We start from the raw sequence: 26,245 nt of genomic DNA on the forward strand, positions 1-26,245 counted from the left end.
GTATTTCTTGTCCTAAAGTAGTTCAAATGCCGAAATATTTACATGTCCGATCGCTTGTTTACTCTGGCACTAACTCTATAGTTGTTAAAGCCGGCAGCGCCTTCAACCTGCTAGATATCAAAGCACCGCAGAGGCGAAATCGGAGTGAAATGTGAACGATGACAGCCGGAGGCAAGTCCGTATCTCAAGCACCATCGAGACAGCGACTGCATTCGCGCATATCGACAGCTTCCCGCAGTGTCATTCTGCTTGTGTACGCGGGTGCTGGCTGGCGGATGGCACTGACCGTTTGCCTAGTCACACTGAGAGCACGTGTGTGGAAGAGAGAGGTCTATCTGCGAGAGGGACGGAGAAGCGCGCAACTCATTGACAGTAGGCTGCTGCGTAGAAATCCCCGTGCCCGGTTGCATCAGCTGACGGCATGCGCGCGCCGCCGCCCGGCGGCCAATCAGATTCGAATACGCTTTCCCGCGCCGCCGTCCCTTCCGCCCCCCTCCTGCGGGCGTCGCGCCTGCAAAAAGGCGGCGACGCGGCGCCGCTTTTACATCAGCTGAGAGCTCGGCAGTGGCGGCGGCAGCGGTTCGTGTTGTTGACAGGCCGGCTATGGCTGCGGATCATCACCAGACGGGGCTGTGGGTGTTCGGCTACGGGTCTCTTTGTTGGAACCCGGGCTTCGATTACGAATGCTGCCTCGTCGGATGCGTGCGTGGCTGGTCGCGGAAGTTCTGGCAGGGCAACACCACGCATCGTGGAACTGAAGGAAAGGTAAGCCAGCTTGCTACGCCGTGTAGTAGTTTTCTTTCGTCGCAAAACACTTCGTTATATCTTCGCCAGTGAATAAGCTGTGCCTGGTAATTTAGCACTAGTAAGACGACAAAAGAAGCTTTCCGGCCTCTGCGTTCGGACGCGGCAACCGAATGTCTGTCACTCGGTAACATCGCGAAGTTGACGAGACGGCTGCTCTATAGGCTGCCGTTTAATGCGTTATAATGTGCAGCTTTAATTATTTGTAACCTTGTGTGAATGTCGATTATAAAAGTTTAACAGAATGTCAGACGTCGTGTTCCGGATCTGGTATTTGTTAAGGTCACAATTTTAATTTTTCACCGGACGATGATAGATATTTCATTGGTGTTGAAGCGCTGCTATTAATTTTTGAAAAAGTAGTCGAAACGATCTGCGAAAGTCACCATTTTCTGTAATTATATATAGCGATTATGCAAAACTAGGATCCTTTGGTTCTCGCAGAAACTAATAAGATATTGTTTCTTCTCTCTGTGATGTTCAACGACTTGTCGATTCAAGAAATGAAATTTGCGAGGGAAGCATAAATGTCGATTCAGAGGACGTATCTAATGCTACAATATGGAACGTCACTCCTCACACGTGTCGTGATTTAATGTTGTATGACATACTGTTAGTGTGTACTGTCGCGTTTCCGGTCACATACAAAATAATGGTAATCATTGTACTATCCAGTCTGCAACTTAAAAGTCACTCGAAATCATCAAGTTTAGGCGACAGACGGCGGAAACAAGTTCTATACTAGTAAAATACACGCGCCAAGCGACTGCATTCCAAAGTAACTGTATCCAGCTGGGAGCTTCCTAAGCACAGGTGGATCCATCGTGGTGACCTTGAACTACTTAAAGGACATCCGTCGCTCACCTTTCACAGCACGGCCGTGCTCGGCTCGCCAAAAGCGTCTTTCATGCTTCCGTTAGTTTAAACGGCCAGTATTTATGTTGGTGACAGCATTCTGGCTTTGCTATCTTAGTGTTAATTCCAGTCGACTTTCTAATCGTTTCCGTGCATGAGTATTTATTTGTTTAGTATATATATATATATATATATATATATATATATATATATATATATATATATGTGTGTGTGTGTGTGTGCGTGTGTGTGTGTGTGTGTGTGTGTGTGTGTCTGCGTGTGTGTCTGAGAGAGAGAGAGTGTACGAAGCGTACGAGACTGTTTCAGGAAGCAGCCAAAGAATACATATGCGATTACGGTTATTATCGTGCGGTGCCAATGCATGCATGTTTAATGTTATTTAAACCTCTCTAATTTATACAGGAAATGGAGAGAAGAATAAGAAGGAAAGTACACTGAAGATGGTATCCTTGGGAAGGGTGGAGGGGAGGAGGTGCTGATAGCCCCGTGACAAGAGTTGAATGTTTTCTTGTCTCACTTCAGAGTTCATGCCCTACCGCGCTGCCCTCTTTCCATGCTGTTTGCCGACGTATCAGTATTGCACTCCTTGATAATATATTCTTAAGGCAACGTCCTCACAACGAATCCAGTCTGTATTGTTTCTACAACAACTTTAGTTGATGGAGCCACATTACTCTGGGCATCAGAATATTCTGTGATATGAAGGAATTCATATTTTAATAACATGTAGGAGCGTGACAGACATGAAATGAGCTTTCTAACTGGTCACGGACCTGAATCAGAACTTCAAAAAGTGAATGCCCTCACATTCGCCACTCGTGAAGTTGTGCATTTCAGTCCGACTCTCCGAAAGTTGGCAGTTGAACGTCATCAGTGCCTCTTGCGCGATTGTAGTGCAGAAATGCGTCCACAAAATCATCCGACAGTCGGTAACAGAAGAATTGCTCTCATACCATAAGACAAATATCAGACAGTCACAATAACAGTTTTTGTAGTTAAAAAGAGGTTCGAAGCTTGCAGCTAATTCCCACCCCCCTCCACCCTTCGACGACTGTATGATTTAGAGACGGGGAACCATCTCAGTTGGACAAGAACGAGGAATAAAATCAGACTGTAACGTTGTTGCCGGCCGGGGTGGCCGAGCGATTCTAGGCGCTACAGTCTGGAACCGCGCGACCGCTGCGGTCGCAGGTTCGAATCCTGCCTCGGGCATGGATGTGTGTGATGTATTTAGGTTAGTTAGGTTTAAGTAGTTCTAAGTTCTAGGGGACTGATGACCTCAGAAGTTAAGTCCCATAGTGCTCAGAGCCATTTGAACCATTTTTTTGTAACGTTGTTGAAGGATGCATCTCATCATTATCCTGAAGTGTTTATGCAAACTAATATCAATGTGATCAGCCAGAGATTGCAACTCTGTTGCTGCTGAATGAGAGTGCAGTGTCTCAACACTTTTCAATTGTTTCCTTCCTTCCTCCCTGTGAAGAGACTGTATTAAGTCCTGAATTTACGCAAGTGAACAGAGAATTAGATATCTGCTAAATGCCATTGAACTTCAAGTTGTCACTTTGCATCGCGATGGGGAATTTCGGCATGGAAAACGTTGCCGCAGCCTTCCTCTCCGTGTTAGACAAAATGGAATGTAATCTGGCACACTTGTGATCCTCCGAACGGTGGGCAAAAGGGGAACACTACTGAGTCCGCAGGGGTGACTGGGTAGGTCACTGAAAAGTGTTTAGTTGGAGTAGTATCGCATATGGTTACTTATACTTAAGATGAAAACGATATTAAACATTTCGTTTGGCCCATATATTTTCCTGTAGTGCGGTATACAATTTTAATTGACGCTTGTACAAAGTGAGAGCTGTTCTTTCTCTTTTTTGTGCGAGTAAATTCCAGGTCACTGATTATTCTTTTGCGATAATAAAAGTGAAACATTCATGGAAGATAATTTCTGTATTTATATGAGACTTAAACAATATTGGATAAGAATGCAATAAAGGAAAATTTAGGCCAACCAAACGGTGACTTTAACTTCTAGCAAAATAATCGTGTTGAAACGCTGAACTAATTTCACTAACCTTGAAGAAGACTTATTAGATATGGCAAAGATACATTAGTTTCACTTCTGGCATTGTTTGTTAACATGAAAACTGCCGAGTTGCACCGTGGCTCAAAATCCACCTTAAACTGCAGGTCCCCCTATAACTGGCTGGGTTTGTCAGTTCAGAGGCCGGAGGAAGGCAACGGCACAGCTATAGCAAGACCGTGTATAGTAAAGCACTGCAGTGCTCAAACCAATTTTCAGGTTGAAGACAGCTCTGCCTTAAAGATATGAAACTACACTGATCATTGCTGCGAGACGTGCAGGAAGAGAGTGAATCTGATTCTGGAAGGTGTCGCCTGGGATGTGGGTCATGCTGACTCCAGTGCCGTGTCCTCTGCAGTAGGTTTCTCGATCGAGGCTCCATGCTGCTAAACTCATCCTGATGTTCTTCGAATCACGCACGTACACTGCGAGCTGTCACACGTTGCGTTGTCCTGCTGGTAGATGCCATCGTGCCGAGGAAAAACAAACTGCCGGGAGGGATGAACATGTTCCCCAAGGACAGATGTATACTTGTGTTGATCCATTGTGCGTTCCAGGATGGCCAGATTACCCAGGTAATGCCACGAAAACATTCCACAGACCATAACCGTCCCTCCTCCGGCCTGGACGCTTCCGACAACCGTTGTAGGGTGTTTACTTTCAGACGTTTCGAAGTATAAAGCGTGAGTCATCTGGAAATGCCCCTTGTCGCCACTCAGTGCAGTACTAGCGTGCAAATTACAGCCGGTGAACAACAGTCAGCATGGGTGCCCATACGCAGCCAACGTTCAGTGAATGGTCGTTGAGGTGACACAGTTGGTTGCCCCTTGGTTCATCCGGGCTATCAGTAGCTCAACAGCTGCACGTCTGCTCGTCCATATCCATCTCTGCAACCGTAGATCACCCCCTGTCATCTGGTGCACTACACTTGGCTCGTCGCCGGTTTTGAATAGCGCCATTTTGCCATGCACGGTATACTTTAATTACGGCGGCACGCGAGCAGTTTACAAACTTAGCCGTTTCAAAAATTCTCTCACCCGTGTTTAGAAAGCCAGGGATCATGCCCTTTGGGACGTCGTTTCGGCATTGCAGAAACTTCTTCTTCGTTTCCGCGTCCCCCAGTCACGCTTTATGTCCTCTCCACCTGTCGTCTGTGTGTGGATGTTGCAGGTTGACGTTCCAACAACCCTACCACAACAGAGGTCAAAATTTAATAATGATTGTGGTGTTGCTCACGCTGCTAAATACTGCATTTTCGGGCAACAACAATGTTATTATGTGGCAGGTGTGATTAGAGCACAGTTAATAAAGTCATTTCATGTAATAATGAATAAACTAGACACTCATCTTTTCGTGTTTCCCACGCTGGTCTCGTTGTAAAATCATGGCTCAATCGTCGAAAATCTAGGTGGTGATGATTCCAAGCTCGGATGCAAAGAGGCCTACGTTTTATTCTGCTATATTCAAAAGTTTGTAGATGCGCTTCACAAACCATTCTTGAAGATTAAACTTGAAAACATCTTCCACACAGTCACTGTTAAACTTCACATTTTATAAGCTGACTACAATATGCGTCTTTCCGACATGACGTCCAAGACTTGACTTTTTCTAGGTCCGACACTCTAACAACAAACTAATAATCGCTTACGCGCCCAAAAATCAGAGTTCCAAGTACGTCAAAGATCATAGTGACAAAAGAGAGAATACACATAAGAATAATATCATTGCAATATAAACATATCGACGCATCGAAGTACCTCTACATTAATCAAATCAAATCTGAATGTTGTCTCTGAAATATGTTAAGTAGTTAACGGAAACACAGTGGAATATTGCTGGTATCGAGAGGTTCAGGTGAGCTGCCGTAATGGTTACGTAATTCAAGTATCATTACAACGTCGAACGTAGGCGGTGGCAATATTAATGTGACTGGACCATCTAACAAAACTAGAATGCACGTGAGTGATGTGGTGATGGATGATCTTCAACGTGTCGCACGAAGTCACGGGCTGACTATACACAACTTGTGAGCTGTTTCACGTGAGTCATGTATAGGGTGCCCCAACAAGAATGCACAATTTAAATAGCACGCCATTTTTGTTCTAATCGATTGGAAACGCTTCCTGTTAGTCAGTTGCTATCAAGACACATCGCGGTCAGCGAAGAGAAATCGCTTCACCGTCGAACAACGAGCTGTCATCCCAAAAACTTATTACAAATACGGGGAGAGTTCTTTAGTGCACTTGGTCAATTGCGTTTAGTTTTCGGCCACAGAAACGTACACTATTCGCCGACAGTTCGACGAGTGACTGTTAAGTTTGAGTAAAATGGTTCCTTGCTGATGTTTTGACTCCATAGCGACGTCGTACCAGCCGGTCTAATGAAAATATAGTTTCAGTTAATGAGTGTAACCAAAAGTCCCCGAAACTTGGTACACCGTCGATCACAAAAACCGAGCATATCGAGTAACATGCAGGAATTCTGACAGTAGATCATCATCTAAACCGTCCATAGGTTCGACTAATGCCACAACTACTGTCAACAGGCTTTTTTCAACGGCGTAAATTCGACAAATGTGTACTGGAAAACTAAAATTTGGATGACGTATTTTCAAGTACACAACTACATCAACAATCATAACTGACAGATCTGGGGCTATGAAAGTCATCGCATAAAACTTGAACAGCAGATACATGCACATTGAGCCACTACTGCAGACATTGAGCAGGCGGACTGATTGGCCCTTACTTTTTCGAAAAACCGCAGATAACGCAGTGTTGGCAAATGATGTACGTTATCACAATATAATGAGTAAGTTCCTTTGGCCCAACTGGAAGTGATGGGTTCAAATGGCTCTGAGCACTATGGGACTTAACATCTGAGGTCGTCAGTCCCCTAGACTTAGAAGTATTTAAACCTAACTAACCTAAGGACATCACACACATCCATGCCCGAGGCAGGATTCGAACCTGCGACCGTAGCAGCAGTGCGGTTCCAGACTGAAGCGCCTAGAACCGCTCGTTCACAGAGATGGCGTCACCTGTCTTACCGCGTACGAATCACGGACATCGTTACGGGAGAAAATTCCGTGTGTTGTCATCTCAGACCACTAAGAACTTGCAGCATGACTATTTCCTAAGGCATTACTTGAAATCACGTGTTAACACGAAAAAACCGAGAACGAGTCCTGGGATAAAGGAGCAAACGTAGCGCGTCATTGTGAAAATAGCTCTAGAAATGGGAGGAAATGCCATTAAAAGTTTGGGAAAGGAGTTAGGGTTTGTCAGCACAGTTGTGGTGGACATTGTTTTTCACACGTAACCACATTGTGTGCTGATGAGTACAAAATATAAGGGGTATCCAACTGTGAGAGAAGACAGTCAATGCCTTCATAAAAAATGTTTTGTGGTTGCCTACATAACCGTGATTGTATCCAGGCGTGCACCTCCTCGTCCGAAACGAATCGACGGCTACAAATCTCTTTCTTTAGGGCTCCAGAACACGGAAATGGTATGACGAGAGATCGGGACTCTGGAGGATGTTTAAGAGCTTCCCAGCGATACTTCTGCAGCGTAGTCAAACTAACATTGGCAACAAGTGGCCTGCCTTTACACATTCCCCATACACTCCCGATATCTCCTCATTTCCATATTTTTTGGAGCCCTGAAGAAAGACATTCGTGGCCGTCAGTTTGCTTCGGACAGGCCTGGGTGCAATCATGGTCCCTTAGGCAACAGCTAACATTTTTCCATGAAGGAATTCACCGTTTTGTCTCAGTGAGGTAGATATGTTAACAGTTGTGGCGATTACTTTTTAAACTGTAAACAGTTATCTTACTTTCTTTCTGTCTCGCGGGACTGCTACGGTCGCAGGTTCGAATCCTGCCTCGGGCATGGGTGTGTGTGATGTCCTTAGGTTAGTTAGGTTTAAGTAGTTCTAAGTTCTAGGGGACTTATGACCTAAGATGTTGAGTCCCATAGTGCTCAGAGCCATTTGAACCATTTCTATCTGTCTCGTTTTCATTTGACTGCCCCTGATAAAAATATTTCCACTTTTCAACTAACTAATGTGCTTTATTCAAAAATGAAACTGTGCATTCGTACTGGGACAGTCTTCGTCATTAATCATACAGGACGGACGAGTACGTTATCACATCATATAAACCGCTTCAGATTTACTGTCGTCATTATAGCAACACGCATCGATCACAGAGAAAAAAATCATTCTGTGTTCTGGTACTCTGTTGTCTATTTTCGTAGATTCCATGTAATGACCAAACTGGAGAAAAAAATTTCCCTCACGATCACAACAGACAGCCACTGAATCAAAGTGCATATTACGCACCATATACGGCCACGCCGTACGGTTGTTCCCTTGGTTGTTAGGGGCGCAAGAGATGGAATCTGGTGGATTTGGGCTTTGTCTAGCTTAGAGCTGGTGGGCTGGTCCCTCCATAACCGAAAAGTGGGCTGTGGTCGGGCTGAAGAGCTAGCGACTTTCCTCTTATGGCACGAGTTTTCCAGCTCCTGTCAGAAATGAACTTTTGAAGATTCTTGGCAGGAAGCATCATTCTCCACACAAGTGCAGTTAGCGAGGAAAGGAAATGGCCAGTGATATTGCCTGCAGTCTTGTTCTGAGACAACGGTTGTAAGGTTGGTGGCTAGCGTTCTTGAAATCGGTCTGTCGGTCGGCAGCCATCAAAAAAATGGTTCAAATGGCTCTGAGCACTATGGGACTCAACTGCTGTGGTCATAAGTCCCCTAGAACTTAGAACTACTTAAACCTAACTAACCTAAGAACATCACACACATCCATGCCCGAGGCAGGATTCGAACCTGCGACCGTAGCGGTCGTGCGGTTCCAGACTGTAGCGCCTTTAACCGCTCGGCCACTCCGGCCGGCTCGGCAGCCATCCACGGTGTAGATGTCGTGTGTTGTATTAGGAAGCTACTCATCCACGAGATAACAAAGTATTTTTCAAGAACGGCATCATGGAGCCGCCAAAACTGCAATAATGTGTAGTTATTCACAGACAACCAGTGTCTGTCAAGCGAACACAAAAATAGTTATCTGTGAATAAATATACATCATAACAGCTGTTGGTGACTTCATGACACCTTTCTTTAATATATGTTGAAGCGCTGTTTACAGAAAAAGTATTTTTACATTAGGAAAAAATTGAAAGTTTGTTTCCTGTACCCGTAAGTGGAACGCTGAGTAGTTTTACCAGTTTTTAAAGGCAAATTTTCTGTTTAGAATGTGCGAGACCAGTATTTCGATTGTCTGAAGGACAGGTGGAATTTTTTGATTACTGCGAAGATTAGTATAGAGCTTCCCGTTTCCGTACGTATCCAGCCACAACTGTTGGGGTTTTGTACGAAACTATCATCAGTGGACGTGTTGCTTCAGCCTGTGAACGCATTAATGGTGTGATAATCCTAACTGTATCAGATTAAGCCGATTTATCACCATATGGCACGAAAGATAAAGGTCTGTTGGGAATTAGCTAAATGTTCACCGCCATAATCTGGTTTCAGAAAGCTGACTCACTTATCTACTCTCTTGTGTAACGACAGAAAAAAGAGATAATCGCATCTCAAGAAATTGTCTGTTAAGAGCCTCAGCCATCTGGCGTGATCATGACAGCCTTGTTCACCATTCTCATTATTGATTTATCTGATTAGATTGGAGTGGTACGGTGACTAGCGGAGTATGTATGTAGATGTAAATGTAGAAACCGGAGAAGTGACAGATAAAAACGGCCGTAATGAGGTGAAACACGTTTGACCAGTAGCATCACAAAATCCACTTCAGTAGTTCGACTGGTCCGAGATTCAGGTTACTAACGACGTAAACGAAATATTTCGATACATGGTTTTATTTCTTACCGTCACTCTTGGCATTGGCAATGCTCATAGATGGGAGCAAAACCTCTTTGCACCAATCAGTCAACTTTGCAAGTAGTGTGACACACATAGCTTTTACCATGGTACTCTGTGCTGGCTATCTCCTTTTGTTCCAGATGAACAGATCGTTTCCAGACTGTATCAGAAACATACCAATACGATTCAAGACAGGCGACTTTCTGAACTTCAACAAAGAGTCTTATCGAAGAGAGTGACCAAATTACACTGATCAGCCAGAACCTTATGACTACTGATCTACTATCGATGTAAAGCCGTCCAGGCGATAGCAGCATCACCTGGCGAGGAATGACTACTTGTCAGAGAAACGCACGGTGCATGTAGTATCTGTGAGCGTGCTGTACGTGTGTAGATAGGGGAAGGCGTGCGATCTATCTGCGTTTGACCGAGGACAGATTGTGATGGCTCGGAGTCTCAGCACAAGCATTTTGGAAACTGCGCGACTTGGGTATTCGAGGAATGCTGTGGTGAATGTCTTCAACATGTGGCGAAACCAAGGTGAAACCTCGTCCAGACGTTGTGGGGCTGAGCGGCGACCCCTCATTACAGATGTCGGACGTCGTAGGCTGGGCAGATTGGTGAAACAGGACAGGCGGCGAACTGTGGCAGAACTAACCTCAGACGTTAGTGCTGGGCAGAGTAAAAATGTGTCTGAACACACAGTGCACCGAACACTTCTAAAGATGGGCCTCCCCAGCCGACGACCCATGCATGTGCCAATGTTAATATCACGACATCGTCAACTAGGACTGAAATGGACACGTGACCATCGGCACTGGACGTTGGAGCAGTGACAGAGCGGTGCATGGTCTACTGAATCCCGATACCTTCTTCATCATGCCGATGAGAGGGCACGAGTCAGTCTTCTTCCAGGTGAACAGTTCCTTGGCACCTGTACTGCGGCACGGAGAGGCTGGCGGCGGCTCCATCATGCACTGACGAACATTCACGTGGGCATCGATTGGTCCAGTGGAGCTCGTGCAAGGCACTATGATGGCCAGGGGGTGTCGTACACTGGCTTCAGACAATGTACACCCCTTCATGACGATCGCGTTTCCCGACAACACTGGCACTTTTCAACAAGATAATGCGCAATGTCATAAGACAAGGGATGTGATGGAAGTGATTCGAGGAACACAGTGGCCAGTTACAATTGATATGCTGTCCCCCCAATGCACCAGATCTGAGCCCGATCGAACACATCTGGGACTTGATTGAACGTGGCGTCGGAGTCATCGCATCCCCCCCCCCCCCCCTCTCCTCTCCGGAATTTACGGGAGTTACGTGACTTGTGTGTCCCTCATTGCTTCCATGCCACGACGCATGACCGTGCCAAAGGTGCACATATTGGCTACTAGGTAGATAGTCATAATGTTCTAGCTGATCGCTCTCTGTAGGGTGGTACGTACAATGCAACAGTAAATTTTTCTGATAATAATAAGTTTCTCATAATGGCTCAGGTAAAAGTTTATTTTAATAGAAAAACTACAGAAGCGCTTAATTTTTCATAAGATCGATATCGCCCGTACAGCAAACGTCGAGTTATATGTCGTCCGCGACTCGATTACTGTGATAAACTTAACTGCCTGTAAATAATCATTAATTAATCTATCCTCTCAGTTAAAATACAAGCCGTGGATGTAATTGCGGCTTTCGGGTCGTTTCATACGAATGTCATGTCCTCTCACTGACACAGCAAACGAATTCTGTCACTTCAAGACTGAATGAAAGTCCCGAACATTCGTAACAGTTCAAAACTGTAGTTTGGACTAACATTCGAGTAAGGTACGCGCATACGGCAGACAGTGCACTTGCAATCGAGCCATCGGTATGCGCCTTGGGAACTGTCTCTCGAAATATTTCTGAAGCTGCTAGTAAGTCACTGTTTCCCGAATAACATTCCTATCGGAGCTGCCGAAGTTAGAGCACTCTGGAAAAGTTTCTGTAGGGACTGGCAGAGAAGGAGACACGTAGGTAGATATCCAGTTGAAAAGACTGAAGTATTGTATGGTAAGTTTGCTGAAAGGATGCAGATGATGTCTAACGAAGAAATTGATGACCCAATTTATATGTCTGGGATAACTATATGAATTCAGCTGGTATGAAGTTCATTTAGAAATGAAATGTCTCATTCAGAAGTTACCTCATAATCTGCTTGAAAATGAAAGTCCAAAACCATTGTATATTACCTGCTCGAACCTATTGTATCAATATATGAAACATAACTTGCTCAAAATGTGATAGTTGATAGAAAGAAGATTGTTAGAAAAAACTAAAAGATATTGATCGATGAAAAAAGGATTAAGAGAAGTTACAGGAGTTGGGCTGTTTTGAAACTGAAATAGACATCGGCTGGGCGTACATCTAGATGAATTCTTCGTGAAAAAAAAAAACGACAAAGGTATTGACGCGAACGGAAGGTGGGCAGAGGACATTTAGGAGACAGGTACGCCATATTTGCATTTGTAACGCTGAGTTCTCTCATATCCTGACAGTTCAGGAAGAGGTTTTGATCCAGTAGATCGTGAAGAACTCTTATAACGATGCTATTCGTACACATTGTACAGACAGCACTTGCTGGAGACGTATCTGTGAGACCGTGAGAAATGTCCGAGCGGGTAAACGACGATTTGAATCCAGCTCATCACGAATGCGACTCCGTAGCATCACCACGCTCGGTCCTTAAGTGAAATTTAGGAAGTAGGAGAGTGGAAGTGATTGAAACTTCGATCTGGGTCGTGAAGCTGGTTACACGATTGTCGTTTAAGTACACTACTGGCCAATAAAATTGCTACAACACGAAGATGACGTTCTACAGACGCGAAATATAGCAGACAGGAAGAAGATGCTGTGATATGCAAATGATTAGCTTTTCAGAGCATTCACACAAGGTTGGCGCCGGTGGCGACACCTACAACGTGCTGACATGAGGAAAGTTTCCAACCGATTTCTCATACACAAACAGCAGTTGACCGGCGTTGCCTGGTGAAACTTTGTTGTGATGCCTCGTGTAAGGAGGAGAAATGCGTACCATCACGTTTCCGACTTGGATAAAGGTCGGATTGTAGCCTATCGCGATTGCGGTTTATCGTATCGAGACATTGCTGCTCGCGTTCGTCGAGATCCAATGACTGTTAGCAGAATATGGAATCGGTGGGTTCAGGAGGGTAATACGGAACGCCGTGCTGGATCCCAACGGCCTCGTATCTCTAGCAGTCGAGTTGACAGGCATCTCATCGGCCTGGCTGTATGGGATCGTGCAGCCACGTCTCGATCCCTGGGTCAACCGATGGGGACGTTTGCAAGACACCAACCATCTGCACGAACAGTTGGACGACGATTTCAGCAGCATAGACTATCAGCTCGGAGACCATAGCTGCGGTTACCCTTGACGCTGCATCACAGACAGGAGCGCCTGCGATGGTGTACTCAACGACGAACCTGGGTGTACGAACGGCAAAACGTCATTTTTTCGGATGAATCCAGGTTCTGTTTGCAGCATCATGATGGTCGCATCCGTGTTTGGCGACATCGCGGTGAACGCACATTGGAAGCGTGTATTCGCCATCGCCATACTGGCATATCACCCGGCGTGATGGTATGGGGTGCCTTTGGGTTACATGTCTCGGTCACCTCTTGTTCGGATTGGCGGCACTTTGAACAGTGGACGTTACATTTCAGATGTGTTACGACCCGTGGCTCTACCCTTCATTCGATCCCTGCGAAACCCTACATTTCAGCAGGATAATGCACGACCGCATGTTGCAGGTCCTGTGCGGGCCTTTCTGGATACAGAAAATGTTGGACTGCTGCCCTGGCCAGCACATTCTCCAGATCTCTCACCAACTGAAAACGTCTGGTCAATGATGGCCAAGCAACTGGCTCGTCACAATACGCCAGTCACTACTCTTGATGAACTGTGGTATCGTGTTGAAGCTGCATGGGGAGCTATACCTGCACACACCATCTAAGCTCTGTTTGACTCAATGCCCAGGCGTATCAATGCCGTTATTACAGCCAGAGGTGGTTGTTCAGGGGTACTGATTTCTCAGGATCTATGCACCTAAATTGCTTGAAAATGTAATCACATGTCAGTATTTGTCCAATGAATACCCGTTTATCATCTGCATTTCGTCTTGGTGTAGCAATTTTAATGGCCAGTAGTGTACTTCGCGTCCGATCTGTCGTACAGTTGTTATATGCAAGACGGTTTCCCAATACTTATACAAAGTCGAGTTAACCAGGATGTAGTCTCATCGTAAGAGTTTGCTGCAGCGCGTGCGGGAAACTGGCACATCTAAAAACTTGGTTCCACGAAAAGGGATAATAAGTAATGAGCAGTTGGCGTAGTGCAGGCAGTGAGGTGGTGGCATATTTTTATCTGTTCAGAGGGACCGGCGCGCGGCCGTGAGCCCGTATTCTTAGCGCGGCACAAGGCCTTCACGTGCACCAGACACACGACGCCAAAGTCGACGGCCGGCCTTGCTGGCGCCCACGTCACGCGCCCGCTTGTCTCCGCCTCGTGCCGGCTCTCCACCTGGACCTTTAAATCTCCACCTGCTGTCCCGCGCCCACACGTGAGGACTTGCCACGCACGCCCTCCATCTGCACACTCCTCCACACATACCCACTCATCACGTCCTTTTATAGCGTCATTGGCACTGTGTCTCCGCCAGATTCGGAGAGCAAGCAGGGACATGTGAGAGAGGTCCTCTTGTAGTGTACATCTGCTTATTTACTATCGTAATGTCAGCAGCAGTGAGGAATCTTCGCAGGTACTGCATAGAAGAGCATATTAATGGACGCTCTGGAAGAAATTGAAATTCGTAGCGCCTTTAAAGAGCAACCGAAATACACTCCTGGAAATTGAAATAAGAACACCGTGAATTCATTGTCCCAGGAAGGGGAAACTTTATTGACACATTCCTGGGGTCAGATACATCACATGATCACACTGACAGAACCACAGGCACATAGACACAGGCAACAGAGCATGCACAATGTCGGCACTAGTACAGTGTATATCCACCTTTCGCAGCAATGCAGGCTGCTATTCTCCCATGGAGACGATCGTAGAGATGCTGGATGTAGTCCTGTGGAACGGCTTGCCATGCCATTTCCACCTGGCGCCTCAGCTGGACCAGCGTTCGTGCTGGACGTGCAGACCGCGTGAGACGACGCTTCATCCAGTCCCAAACATGCTCAATGGGGGACAGATCCGGAGATCTTGCTGGCCAGGGTAGTTGACTTACACCTTCTAGAGCACGTTGGGTGGCACGGGATACATGCGGACGTGCATTGTCCTGTTGGAACAGCAAGTTCCCTTGCCGGTCTAGGAATGGTAGAACGATGGGTTCGATGACGGTTTGGATGTACCGTGCACTATTCAGTGTCCCCTCGACGATCACCAGTGGTGTACGGCCAGTGTAGGAGATCGCTCCCCACACCATGATGCCGGGTGTTGGCCCTGTGTGCCTCGGTCGTATGCAGTCCTGATTGTGGCGCTCACCTGCACGGCGCCAAACACGCATACGACCATCATTGGCACCAAGGCACAAGCGATTCTCATCGCTGAAGACGACACGTCTCCATTCGTCCCTCCATTCACGCCTGTCGCGACACCACTGGAGGCGGGTTGCACGATGTTGCGGCGTGAGCGGAAGACGGCCTAACGGTGTGCGGGACCGTAGCCCAGCTTCATGGAGACGGTTGCGAATGGTCCTCGCCGATACCTCACGAGCAACAGTGTCCCTAATTTGCTGGGAAGTGGCGGCACTGCGTAGGATCCTACGGTCTTGGCGTGCATCCGTGCGTCGCTGCGATCCGGTCCCAGGTCGACGGGCACGTGCACCTTCCGCCGACCACTGGCGACAACATCGATGTACTGTGGAGACCTCACGCCCCACGTGTTGAGCAATTCGGCGGTACGTCCACCCGGCCTCCCGCATGCCCACTATACGCCCTCGCTCAAAGTCCGTCAACTGCACATACGGTTCACGTCCACGCTGTCGCGGCATGCTACCAGTGTTAAAGACTGCGATGGAGCTCCGTATGCCACGGCAAACTGGCTGACACTGACGGCGGCGGTGCACAAATGCTGCGCAGCTAGCGCCATTCGACGGCCAACACCGCGGTTCCTGGTGTGTCCGCTGTGCCGTGCGTGTGATCATTGCTTGTACAGCCCTCTCGCAGTGTCCGGAGCAAGTATGGTGGGTCTGACACACCGGTGTCAATGTGTTCTTTTTTCCATTTCCAGGAGTGTATATACTCAGTGAACTAACGGACCTCAGACATAAGAGATTTTTGATCGCTGTATTATTTAGTCTAGGCAACCGCCTTGCCGCAGTGGATATACTGGTTGCCGTCAGATCACCGAAGTTAAGCGCTGTTGGGCGTGGCCGGTACTTGGATTGGTGACCATCCGGGCCGCCATGCGCTGTTGCCATTTTTCGGGGTGCACTCAGCCTGCTGATGCCAACTCGACCGAATAGTAGCGGCTCCGGTCAAAGAAAACCAACCTAACGACTGGGAGAGCGGTGTGCTGACCACACGCCCGTCCTATAAGCATCCTCAGCTGAGGATAACACGGCAATCGGTTGGTCCCGATGGGCCGCTTGTGGCCTGAAGACGGAGTGATTATTTACTCTAGTATGCTATCAGTACACTCTATTAGCTATCTAAACGCCCACTGTGATTTACATCGTCCACTCAAGATTACGCTACAGAAAAGGAAGTGTCATGATCGATAACTTGCTGCTGACTAGTTACTCTTTGATGTACATACGTCTTACATTGTTATCTCCACCGCACGTTGACCGACTTCAAGTTGCTTGTAAGTAACAAAAATCTACGTATCATGTTATTCGTGTCATTGATATCAGCCGTTTCCTGTATGACCGTCAAGTGTGGCACAGCCCTACAAGGCTGATGTCATTTTTAACCTGTTTCTAGGTCGTAATATGACATGGATTCTTGTAAATATGTGAATACTAACAGACTGTAAATTTATTCTCCTTTTATGTATTTCCTGTTACTTTGTATGATATCTTTGTAAATGCTTGGCAACGGCATGTAATACAAAATTGCACTAGCACAATAAAAATAGTTACAACCAAAAGCGGAAATGACGCCAGTTAAGGAATTTATAGGCTCTGTCGACCAGCATTACCGAAAGTTAACTCACAAAGGAGACGGCAATGAAAAGTGTTGCACCATGAAGTACCAGTCCGATTTATTAAACATTGTGGAGATATATCTCTTATAAAGGGCGTTAAATAACTAAAGTTTCATTTCATTTGGAATTCATGCCCATCGTTCACGTCAGTACGACTTTTGACCCTCACAGGCAAAAATACACTGCTGGCCATTAAAATTGCTATACCATGAAAAAATGCAGATGATAAACGGGTATTTATTGGACAAACATATTATACTATAACTGACATGTGATTACATTTTCACGCAATTTGGGTGCATAGATCCTGAGAAATCAGTACCCCTGAACAACCACCTCTAGCTGTAAAAACGGCCTTGATACGCCTGGGCATTGAGTCAAACAGAGCTTGGATGGCGTGTACAGGTAGCTGCCCATGCAGCTTCAACACGATACCACAGTTCGTCAAGAGTAGTGACTGGCGTATTGTGACGAGCCAGTTGCTCGGCCACCATCGACCAGACGTTTTCAGTTGGTGAGAGATCTGGAAAATGTGCTGGCCAGGGCAGCAGTCGAACATTTTCGGTATCCAGAAAGGCCCGTACAGGACCTGCAACATGCGGTCGTACATTATCCTTTCTTTATCTTTTCTCTTGCTTATTCGCGCCGGCCAGAGTGGCCGTGAGGTTCTAGGCGCTACAGTCTCGAGTCGAGCGACCGATACGGTCGCAGGTTCGAATCCTGCCTCGGGAATGGATGTGTGTGATGTCCTTAGGTTAAGTTTAATTAGTTCTAGGCGATTGATGACCTCAGAAGTTAAGTCGCATAGTGCTCAGAGCCATTTGTACCATTTTGAACTTATTCGCGCTGAAGTCGATCGTGAAGTTCTGTACGAAATTACCAACTCATCGTATGAGAAGGCGATCTGTGCGTCATCTGTGTAAACTTCCGCTGGGAAGATTATCTGTTAATACATTTCGTTTCATTTACATGATGAAATAATAATTTTGCATTCTCTAGAATTTTTTCAACTCGGAGATATTCTTTGCGGCTAGATTTCGACGGAGTTCATGTTCGCGGAATTCTAAGATAATATTCTTCGAACAACAAAGATTATCTTTCGAGCTTTTAGAAAACAAAAAAATTCCAGTAATTAGCCGTTCTCTCTCCTAACTAATAAGGAGAAAATATCTTAATACTGTTGCGATATGTGTGTAGAAAAGCATTTTTTCAGGTTCCTCTATATTATGATATATAAAAGAAAAAGGATTTTGGCCATTGCAGGAATCAATGTCCAGGCATAGTGTAGATGATAGAGAGACCATTCCAGAGGAATCATCAGTTCAGCTGGCCTGGGGCAAATTAGTAGGCATAGCCTTTTTTAAGGAGCCTTTTGAGAATTGAGCTGGATATAGGGAAACAAGGGAGGATCTAATACAGAACTGTTGGACCGAGATGTGAACTTAGATTCTACCAAATGCGAGGTAAGTTGTTCAACCAGTTCACTGCCACTCTCATTGTAGGCGCAGATGAGATCGTTTAATAAAAAGACAAGTTCTGACTCCGTCTTCCGTAAGAACATTGCGTAATATGGTTTCAGTGTTTATATAAAGTCTTGTAGTGAAGCAGCATAGTGGTAGTCATATTTAAGTAATAACTGATACATGCGTACTTAAGAATTGGTATTAGTCTAACTGAAGTCCTTCTTTACTATGCCTACGATTTTCGTGTTTATAGTTATCTGGTATACCAGCAGCAATGTACTTAAAAGTTACTATTATCAAAGATAACTTCTTCCTTCAAATTTTGTATATAGAAACACTAATTGTAGTTTCTCTTTTGTCAACAGCCCGGCCGCGTTGCGACGATGGTTCAGGAGAAAGAGGTGAGTCATAACATTGTTTTGTTTTGATAACGTTGAACATTAAACATCTCTGCGACATTAAGCAGTACAAGCGGAACGCTGTTTGCTTATCACTTTTGAGATATCTACAAAAGTGGTTCAACATGTAAATGTTCCCTTCTACGCCAAATACGTAACTTTGTTGGGCTGTCAGTGTTCAGACGCAACTTTGTATGAACTACATGCGTAAATGAAAACTCTCTGTATTCAGTCTTTCCGAACTTGCTCCTCATCAGTGTGAAACCATAAAAAAGATAATAAATCACAGTGGAGGTATTCTCCTGGCGGTAATGGTATCTTAAAGAATGTTCTGGAATGTAAGTGTGGCATTTATAAAAGCTAGGAAGTGTCCGCTTTCTTATCGTGTTAGTTTTCACCGACAGTTACAACTGCGAGAGTATGTGAAACCGTGCTCTCGAATGAGGGCTTCAGGTCCGACTTTCTGTCTATCTGTGTCTTTGATTGAGCTTGTGTGTGCATTTCTTACATAAAACTGAGTAAGGGGAATTATTAAGGAAAAACGCTGTCAGTTCCATAGATTTTTGCTTTCAACATTGTGTGACCCGAGACTTCGTTAAAGTTTTTTAGCCTTCCATTCTATTTGGTACAATGATTGCAGCACTTCTTTGGTTGTTAGCGCTGTCTAGTAGGCTAGGCGAGACACCTAACCTCAGCTACGTAACAGTGGTACACTGAGTGATGACTTGTTTATGAAATATAAAGTGTGTTACACATACGCGCGCCACTTGAGTGTCACTGAGAGTCACCTGAGAATTCACCTAAACGAATATAGGGAAGCAAACAACAAACATTAGGACCGCTGGATATTAGGTTTGCAGTCCCCATTAGAACTTCTGTACAATCGTATTTGTGCACAACTGCTCGTAACTGAACAGTGGTTCGTATTTATAAGTTCGTGAGTTTGACCAAGAAGTACTGGCTTCCTCCGTGATCAGCAAATACAGTTCGTGTTAACTGATTCTTCCGTCACTTCGTAGTAGAACAATTTCATGATTACAAATCAAAAGCACAATACTGTACATTTTTACAGTATAATACCGTAGAACATACACAATACTGTGCTTTTGTTTTGTAATGAATGCTGCAAAAATGGTTCAAATGCCTCTGAGCACTATGGGACTCATCATCTGAGGTCATCAGTCCCCTAGAACTTAGAACTACTTAAACCTAACTAACCGAAGAAGATCACACACATCCATGCCCGAGGCAGGATTCGAACGTGCGACCGTAGCGGTCGCGCGGCTCCAGACTAGCGCCTAGAACCGCTCGGCCACCCAGGCCGGCTTTTTCAGTTTTAGTTTCACCCACAACAAAGTAATCAATAAGAAGACTGTCATCTTCATCCGAGATAACATTGAGCACCCTTTCAATCAGATGTAATCTGTTCATTTCGTTTCTGTCATGTTTATGGCGCCAGCTACTTCAAACGCCTTTAATCGTTCGATAAATAATCTTCGAGAGGGAGGACAGTTTTACGTAATATGCAGAACTACTTCCAAGATCAAGTTGACTTTTGGCTTACTTCATTTCGAAGCATTTCCCAACACAATTAAAACGAAATTTGATTTATATCGTTGTCATTCCAGGTGCAGGCTGAGAACATTTCACCATGTTCTCATATATTCGACCTTGTCTTCCGTGATAAGCTCACCCTACAAAATATTTGACACCCTGTACTACTCGCTTTGGGGCGCTGTAGATGGTGTTCGCGTGCTACTAGACGGTGACCGCCGACGTGAAGTGGTGTATATGTTCCAGTCGCTTGGCTCAAATGGTTCAAATGGCTCTGAGCAGTATGGGACTTAACATCTGTGGTCATCAGTCCCCTAGAATTTAGAACTACTTAAACCTAACTAGCCAAAGGACATCACACACATCCATGCCCGAGGCAGGATTCGAATCTGCGACCGTAACAGTCGCGCGGTTCCGGACTGAGCGCCTAGAACCGCGAGACCATCGCGGCCGGCCCAGTCGCTTGTATGGCAGCAGTGCAGGAAGCTGGATCGACGTGCAGAAAGGAACTATAGTGCTCGGACGTCTCCATAACCACAAACTGAATTAAGTTGCCCGTCTTGTTAGTTTATCAACGGGGACTGTGCAACACGTTTAGGAGAAGTGGTTGCTACTCGCAGCCATTAACACTGCGTAAGAGTAGTGCTAGTAACAAGGTCTTAAGTGACAGGGACCGGTACGATTGTCACACCTTGTCAACGGCGATTGATTTGGAGCCCGACAGGAATTAATACTGTCAGTGACTGGAAGTCTAACTCAACCAGTTTCCGAGTGAACAGTGCGAAATGAACTGCATGCACATTGCAAATAGATATGTGGAGACGGATACCTCGCAGAAGGCCATCGCTGACAATGGCCCGTAAAGCTGCGCGTCTTAGATAGACCAAATAACGTAGAAACTGGACGCAGCAGACTGGAGGCGCGTAGTGCGATCCGACGGGTCTCGATTTTGCCTCTTTTCGAATGAATTGTGTAATGAGGCGTATAACCTACAGTTTCTCAATGGTGTAGTTCGAGCAGGAGGATGGTACTGTGATGTCCCTTGAGTATTCTTCGTATCACGACTTGAGCCCGTGAACACAAATCAGATTCTCAGTGACCAAGTGTTGCCTTTCTTCTCCATTTTCTAGATCGTCGTCTGGTGTGGACAGCGAGATATCGACAGCCGTGTTCACAGGGCTGCGTAAACACGTCGCTATTTCGACGAACATTCGGTGTTGAATCCTGCCTAGTCGTCGAATATGGGGAGTCTAGGAAACCTGCTTTCTCCGATCGCTAGACAACAATTCAAGCAAATCGTATTAACGAGTTTTATTACGAAAAGTAATTGACGATACTTAACTTTGTGTTAAACAGATGTGTCGCAAGCAAAGAGCGACAAACAAAATAATCAATGTTCTTTAGTATAACGGGCAACGGCCTTGCCGCAGTGGATACACCGGTTCCCGTGAGATCACAGAAGTTAAGCTCTGTCGGGCGTGGTCGGCGCGTGGATGGGTGATCATCCTGGCTGTCATGCGCTGTTGCCATTTTTCGGGGTGCACCAGCCTCATGATACCAATTGAGGAGCTACTCGACCAAATAGTAGCGGCTTCGGTCAAGAATATCACCATAACAACCGGGAGAGCAGTGTGCTGACCTCTCGCCCCTCCCGTCCACATCCTCCACTCAGGATGACACGGCGGTCGGATGGTCCCGGTAGGCCACTCGTGGCCTGACAACGGAGTGTGTGTGTGTGTTTAGTATAACAGTTCTAATACAAGTGAAGTAATGAGCTTTGACACTTCTGTTCAGGTCGCTGGTCTCGAAGCTTCTCGTAGAACTGGGCTGTGGCCAAATGTCCAAATGTGTGTGAAATCTTATGGGACTTGACTGCTAAGGTCATCAGTCCCTAAGCTTACACACTAGTTAACCTAAATTATACTAAGGACAAACACACACATCCATGCCCGAGCGAGGACTCAAACCTCCTCCTGGATCAGCCGCACAGTGCAGGACTGCAGGGCCCTAGACCGCTCGGCTAATCCCGCGTGGCGGGCCGTGGCCAGTCGGGCGCGGCGCTTATGTTCTCTTCATATAGAGGCCGCTACCGTCACGTTGTCGTCCTGGAGAGGGGTCGGTCAGCGTGCAATTGGCTGACGTCTTCTTCACAGCCGTCTCTGCTCTTTCGTTCCCGACTGGCGTGCCGGCATTCGACTTCACGCCGTAACATTCCGCACCTCGATTGGCCCGCTAAATGGTCCGTTGTTAATTCCGTAGGAAATGCCGAGGACTATTCGGAACGGTGGGTAAAACGTAGCGTACCTGATCATAAACGAGTGTCGATTGACAGGCTTCAGTCGATACGGCATACTCGAAGGAACTCGGAGACTCCGTTCCTCGCCGAATCGATTCTAGGTGCGATGTTAGGCGGTATGAGCCCGCTGTCTCCTAATGTTTGGCCCTAGAGCTTATATTGTCGAGTTAGTGGAACTGCATAACCTACAGTGGTGCGTCTTGTGGCTGCGCAGGGCGAGGTGTGGGGCTGCGCGTTCCTGGTGCGCGGCGAGGCGGCGCTGCCGTACCTGAAGGACCGCGAGTGCGAGCTGGGCGGCTACCGCACGCTCGTCGCCAACTTCGAGCCGCGGCGCGCCGACCGGCCGGCGTTCCCCGTGCTGCTGTACGTCGCCACGCCCGACAACCGACACTGGCTGGGCGACGCGCCGCTGCCCGACATGGCGCGACACATCGCCTCCTCCAGCGGCGCCTCGGGCCACAACGTCGAATACGTGCTGCGGCTGGCACAATTCGTGCGCACGTAAGTCTCCCTCTCCTGCCTCTGCACTTTTTGCTTAGATCCACCGGACGTGGGTGGAGGTCGAGGGATAATTTTAGTACAAGCGTTTAAATTTTTTCGTGTGCATTTCCAAGATTCTCAGGTAACTTTCGCGGAATAGAGTGCCGTAGAATTGCTAAAGTGGCGAGGAAATCTAGAAAATTACAAACTACTTTCCATTTTCTTTCCTACGTGGATAGGCTTCAGTTCAGGGCGATTGTGGAGAACATTGAATCCAGGTAAAGGCGCCCTTTCACGGGCTGGCCGTACAACAAATCCGATTCTGTTCGGAGTGGCCGACCGGTTCGAGGCGCTACAGTCTGAAACCGCGTGACCGCTACGGTCGCAGGTTCGAATCCTGCCTCGGGCATGGATGTGTGTGATGTTCTTAGGTTAATTAGGTTTAAGTGGTTCTGAGTTCTAGGGGACTAATGACCTCAGAAGTTAAGTCCCATGGTGTTCAGAGCCATTTGAACCATTTGAACCGATACGGTTCGAGAGTCCACAACCAGAACAGGCAAACCGCAGGAAGTTTAGTAAGCTGAGTCAGAGTGGGAAAGAACCCCCGCCCCCAACAAGGAAAAAAAATTAGAGAAAGACTTTCGGAGGGTAGGCCGGAATTACTAAAAGAAACAATATTCCCCTCATTTACTCGCACACACAGTCATATTATGCGGACCTGAGTTCGTAATCGCAGTTCTAAGTGAAATTTTGATAATAGTGAATGCGGACTTTGATTTTGCATTGTGTAAATTTCTGTTGTTGTTGGTGTTGTGGTCTTCAGTCCTGAGACTGGTTTGATGCAGCTCTCCATGCTACTCTATCCTGTGCAAGCTTCTTCATCTCCCAGTACGTACTGCAGCCTACATCCTTCTGAATCTGCTTAGTGTATTCATCTCTTGGTCTCCCTCTACGATTTTTACCCTCCACTCTGCCCTCCAATACTAAATTGGTGATCCCTTGATGCCTCAGAACATATCCTACCAACCGATCCCTTCTTCTAGTCAAGTTGTGCCACTAACTCCGCTTCTCCCCAATCCTATTCAATACCTCCTCATTAGTTACGTGATCTACCCATCTAATCTTCAGCATTCTTCTGTAGCACCACGTTTCCAAAGCTTCTATTCTCTTCTTGTCTAAAGTATTTATCGTCCATGTTGCACTTCCATACATGCCTACACTCCACACAAATACTTTCAGAAACGATTTCCTGACACTTAAATCTATACTCGATGTTAACAAATTTCTCTTCTTCGGAAACACTTTCCTTTCCATTGCCAGTCTACATTTTATATCCTCTCTACTTCGACCATCATCAGTTATTGTGCTCCCCAAATTGCAAAACTCCTTTACTAGTTTAAGTGTCTCATTTCCTAATCTAATTCCCTCAGCATCATCCGACTTAATTCGACTACATTCCATTATCCTCGTTTTGCTGTTGTTGATATTCATCTTATATCCTCCTTTCAAGACACTGTCCATTCCGTTCAACTGCTCTTCGAAGTCCTTTGCTGTCTCTGACAGAATTACAGTGCCATCGGCGAGCCTTAAAGTTTTTATTTCTTCTCCATGGATTTTAATACCTACTCAGAATTTTTCTTTTGTTTCCTTTACTGCTTGCTCACTATACAGATTCAATAACATCGGGGATAGGCTACAACCCTGTCTCACTCCCTTCCCAACCACTGCTTCCCTTTCATGTCCCTCGACTCTTATAACTGCCGTCTGGTTTCTGTACAATTTGTAAATAGCCTTTCGCTCCCTGTATTTTACCCCTGCCACCTTCAGAAATTGAAAGAGAGTAATCCAGTCAACATTGTCAAAAGCTTTCTCTAGGTCTACAAATGCTAGAAACGTAGGTTTGCCTTTTCTTAATCTAGCTTCTAAGATAAGTCGTAGGGTCAGTATTGCCTCACGTGTTCCCATATTTCTACGGAATCGAAACTGATTTTCCCCGAGGTCGGCTTCTACCAGTTTTCCCATTCGTCAGTAAAGAATTCGCGTTAGTATTTTGCAGCCCTGACTTATTAAACTAACAGTTCGGTAATTTTCACATTTGTCAACACCTGCTTTCTTTGGGATTGGAATTATTGTAAATTTCTATGTTCTCAAAATTATGAGAGTCTGTTGTCATTGAGATACAGGGCGACAATTATTGAACTATATGAAATAAAGTTGTCGTAACTTCTGAACGGTTTGCGTTAGGACTTTCAAACTGTACGGTGGGCCGCGAGGCATGATGGGAATTAGTATACGCATTGTTGTTTGTTTTAGCGACGAAGCCCACTTTCATTTGGATGTGTTCGTCAATAAGCAAAAGTAGCGCATTTAGTGGACTGAGAATTTCCATTTCGCGATCGAGAAGTCTCTTCACCCTGTGTGCTGTCCAGTGTCCAGTTACGGAATAATCGGTGCGATATTCCTTGATGTCTACTGAGCGGAACGTGAAGGCTTTGGAAGATGATTTCATCCCCATTATCCACGGTGACCACAATTTCGACAAGATGTGGTTTATGCAAGAGGGAGCACTTGGGGGACCTCATTCTGGCTCTGGGGCACCCGGAAGCCACCGGCAAGGGCCTGTATTGGCCGCCGTATTCTCCGGATCTGATCACATGCGACTACTTTTTGTGGAGCCATATTAAAGACAAGTTGTACAGAAATAACTGCAATACCATTGCTGAATTGAAATAAGCCGTTCAGGAGGTCATCGGTAGTAATGATGTTCGGACACTTCTGTGGGTCATGCAGATTTCGCTATTCGTCTGCGTCACATCATCGCCGGTGATGGCAGGGATATCGAACATGTCATAACCTACATCCGGACACCTGTAGTGACGTTTACAGGTTGAATAAAATGTGTGTTCGCTGTAGTTTGTAAGTAATTTACGGTTTTTTTCATATAGTTCAATAATTGTCACCCTGTATATTCGAAATGGAAACGAAAATCGAGCATAAACTGTAAAATGAAACATCTGGATAAACGTACGACATACCGAGCGAGGTGGCGCAGTGGCTAGCACACTGGACTCGCATTCGGGAGGACGACGGTTCAATCCCGCGTCCAGCCACCCTCATTTAGGTTTTCTGTGATTTCCCTAAATGGCTCCAGGCAAATACCGGGATGGTTCCTTTGCAAGGCCTACTTCCT

At 46.1% G+C, this 26,245-nt stretch overlaps 1 protein-coding gene across 2 annotated transcripts in view; it reads left to right on the forward strand.

Annotated features, from left to right (window-relative positions):
• The first annotated feature begins 551 nt into the window (after nucleotides 1-551).
• Nucleotides 552-26,245, forward strand: part of LOC124722474 (putative glutathione-specific gamma-glutamylcyclotransferase 2) — a 29,266-nt gene continuing 3,572 nt past the window's right edge. The window contains exons 1-3 of one of the 2 annotated variants that reach the window (XM_047247629.1): nucleotides 552-765; nucleotides 18,693-18,728; nucleotides 22,790-23,076. In XM_047247629.1, the coding sequence (XP_047103585.1) occupies nucleotides 604-765; nucleotides 18,693-18,728; nucleotides 22,790-23,076 (485 nt within the window). In that variant the 5' untranslated portion in view covers nucleotides 552-603. The remainder of the gene's footprint in view (nucleotides 766-18,692; nucleotides 18,729-22,789; nucleotides 23,077-26,245) is intronic. The other variant, XM_047247630.1, reaches the window with a different exon arrangement.

Source organism: Schistocerca piceifrons, chromosome X (genome assembly GCF_021461385.2).
Source record: "Schistocerca piceifrons isolate TAMUIC-IGC-003096 chromosome X, iqSchPice1.1, whole genome shotgun sequence".
NCBI classification, from domain to species: Eukaryota; Metazoa; Arthropoda; class Insecta; order Orthoptera; family Acrididae; genus Schistocerca; species Schistocerca piceifrons.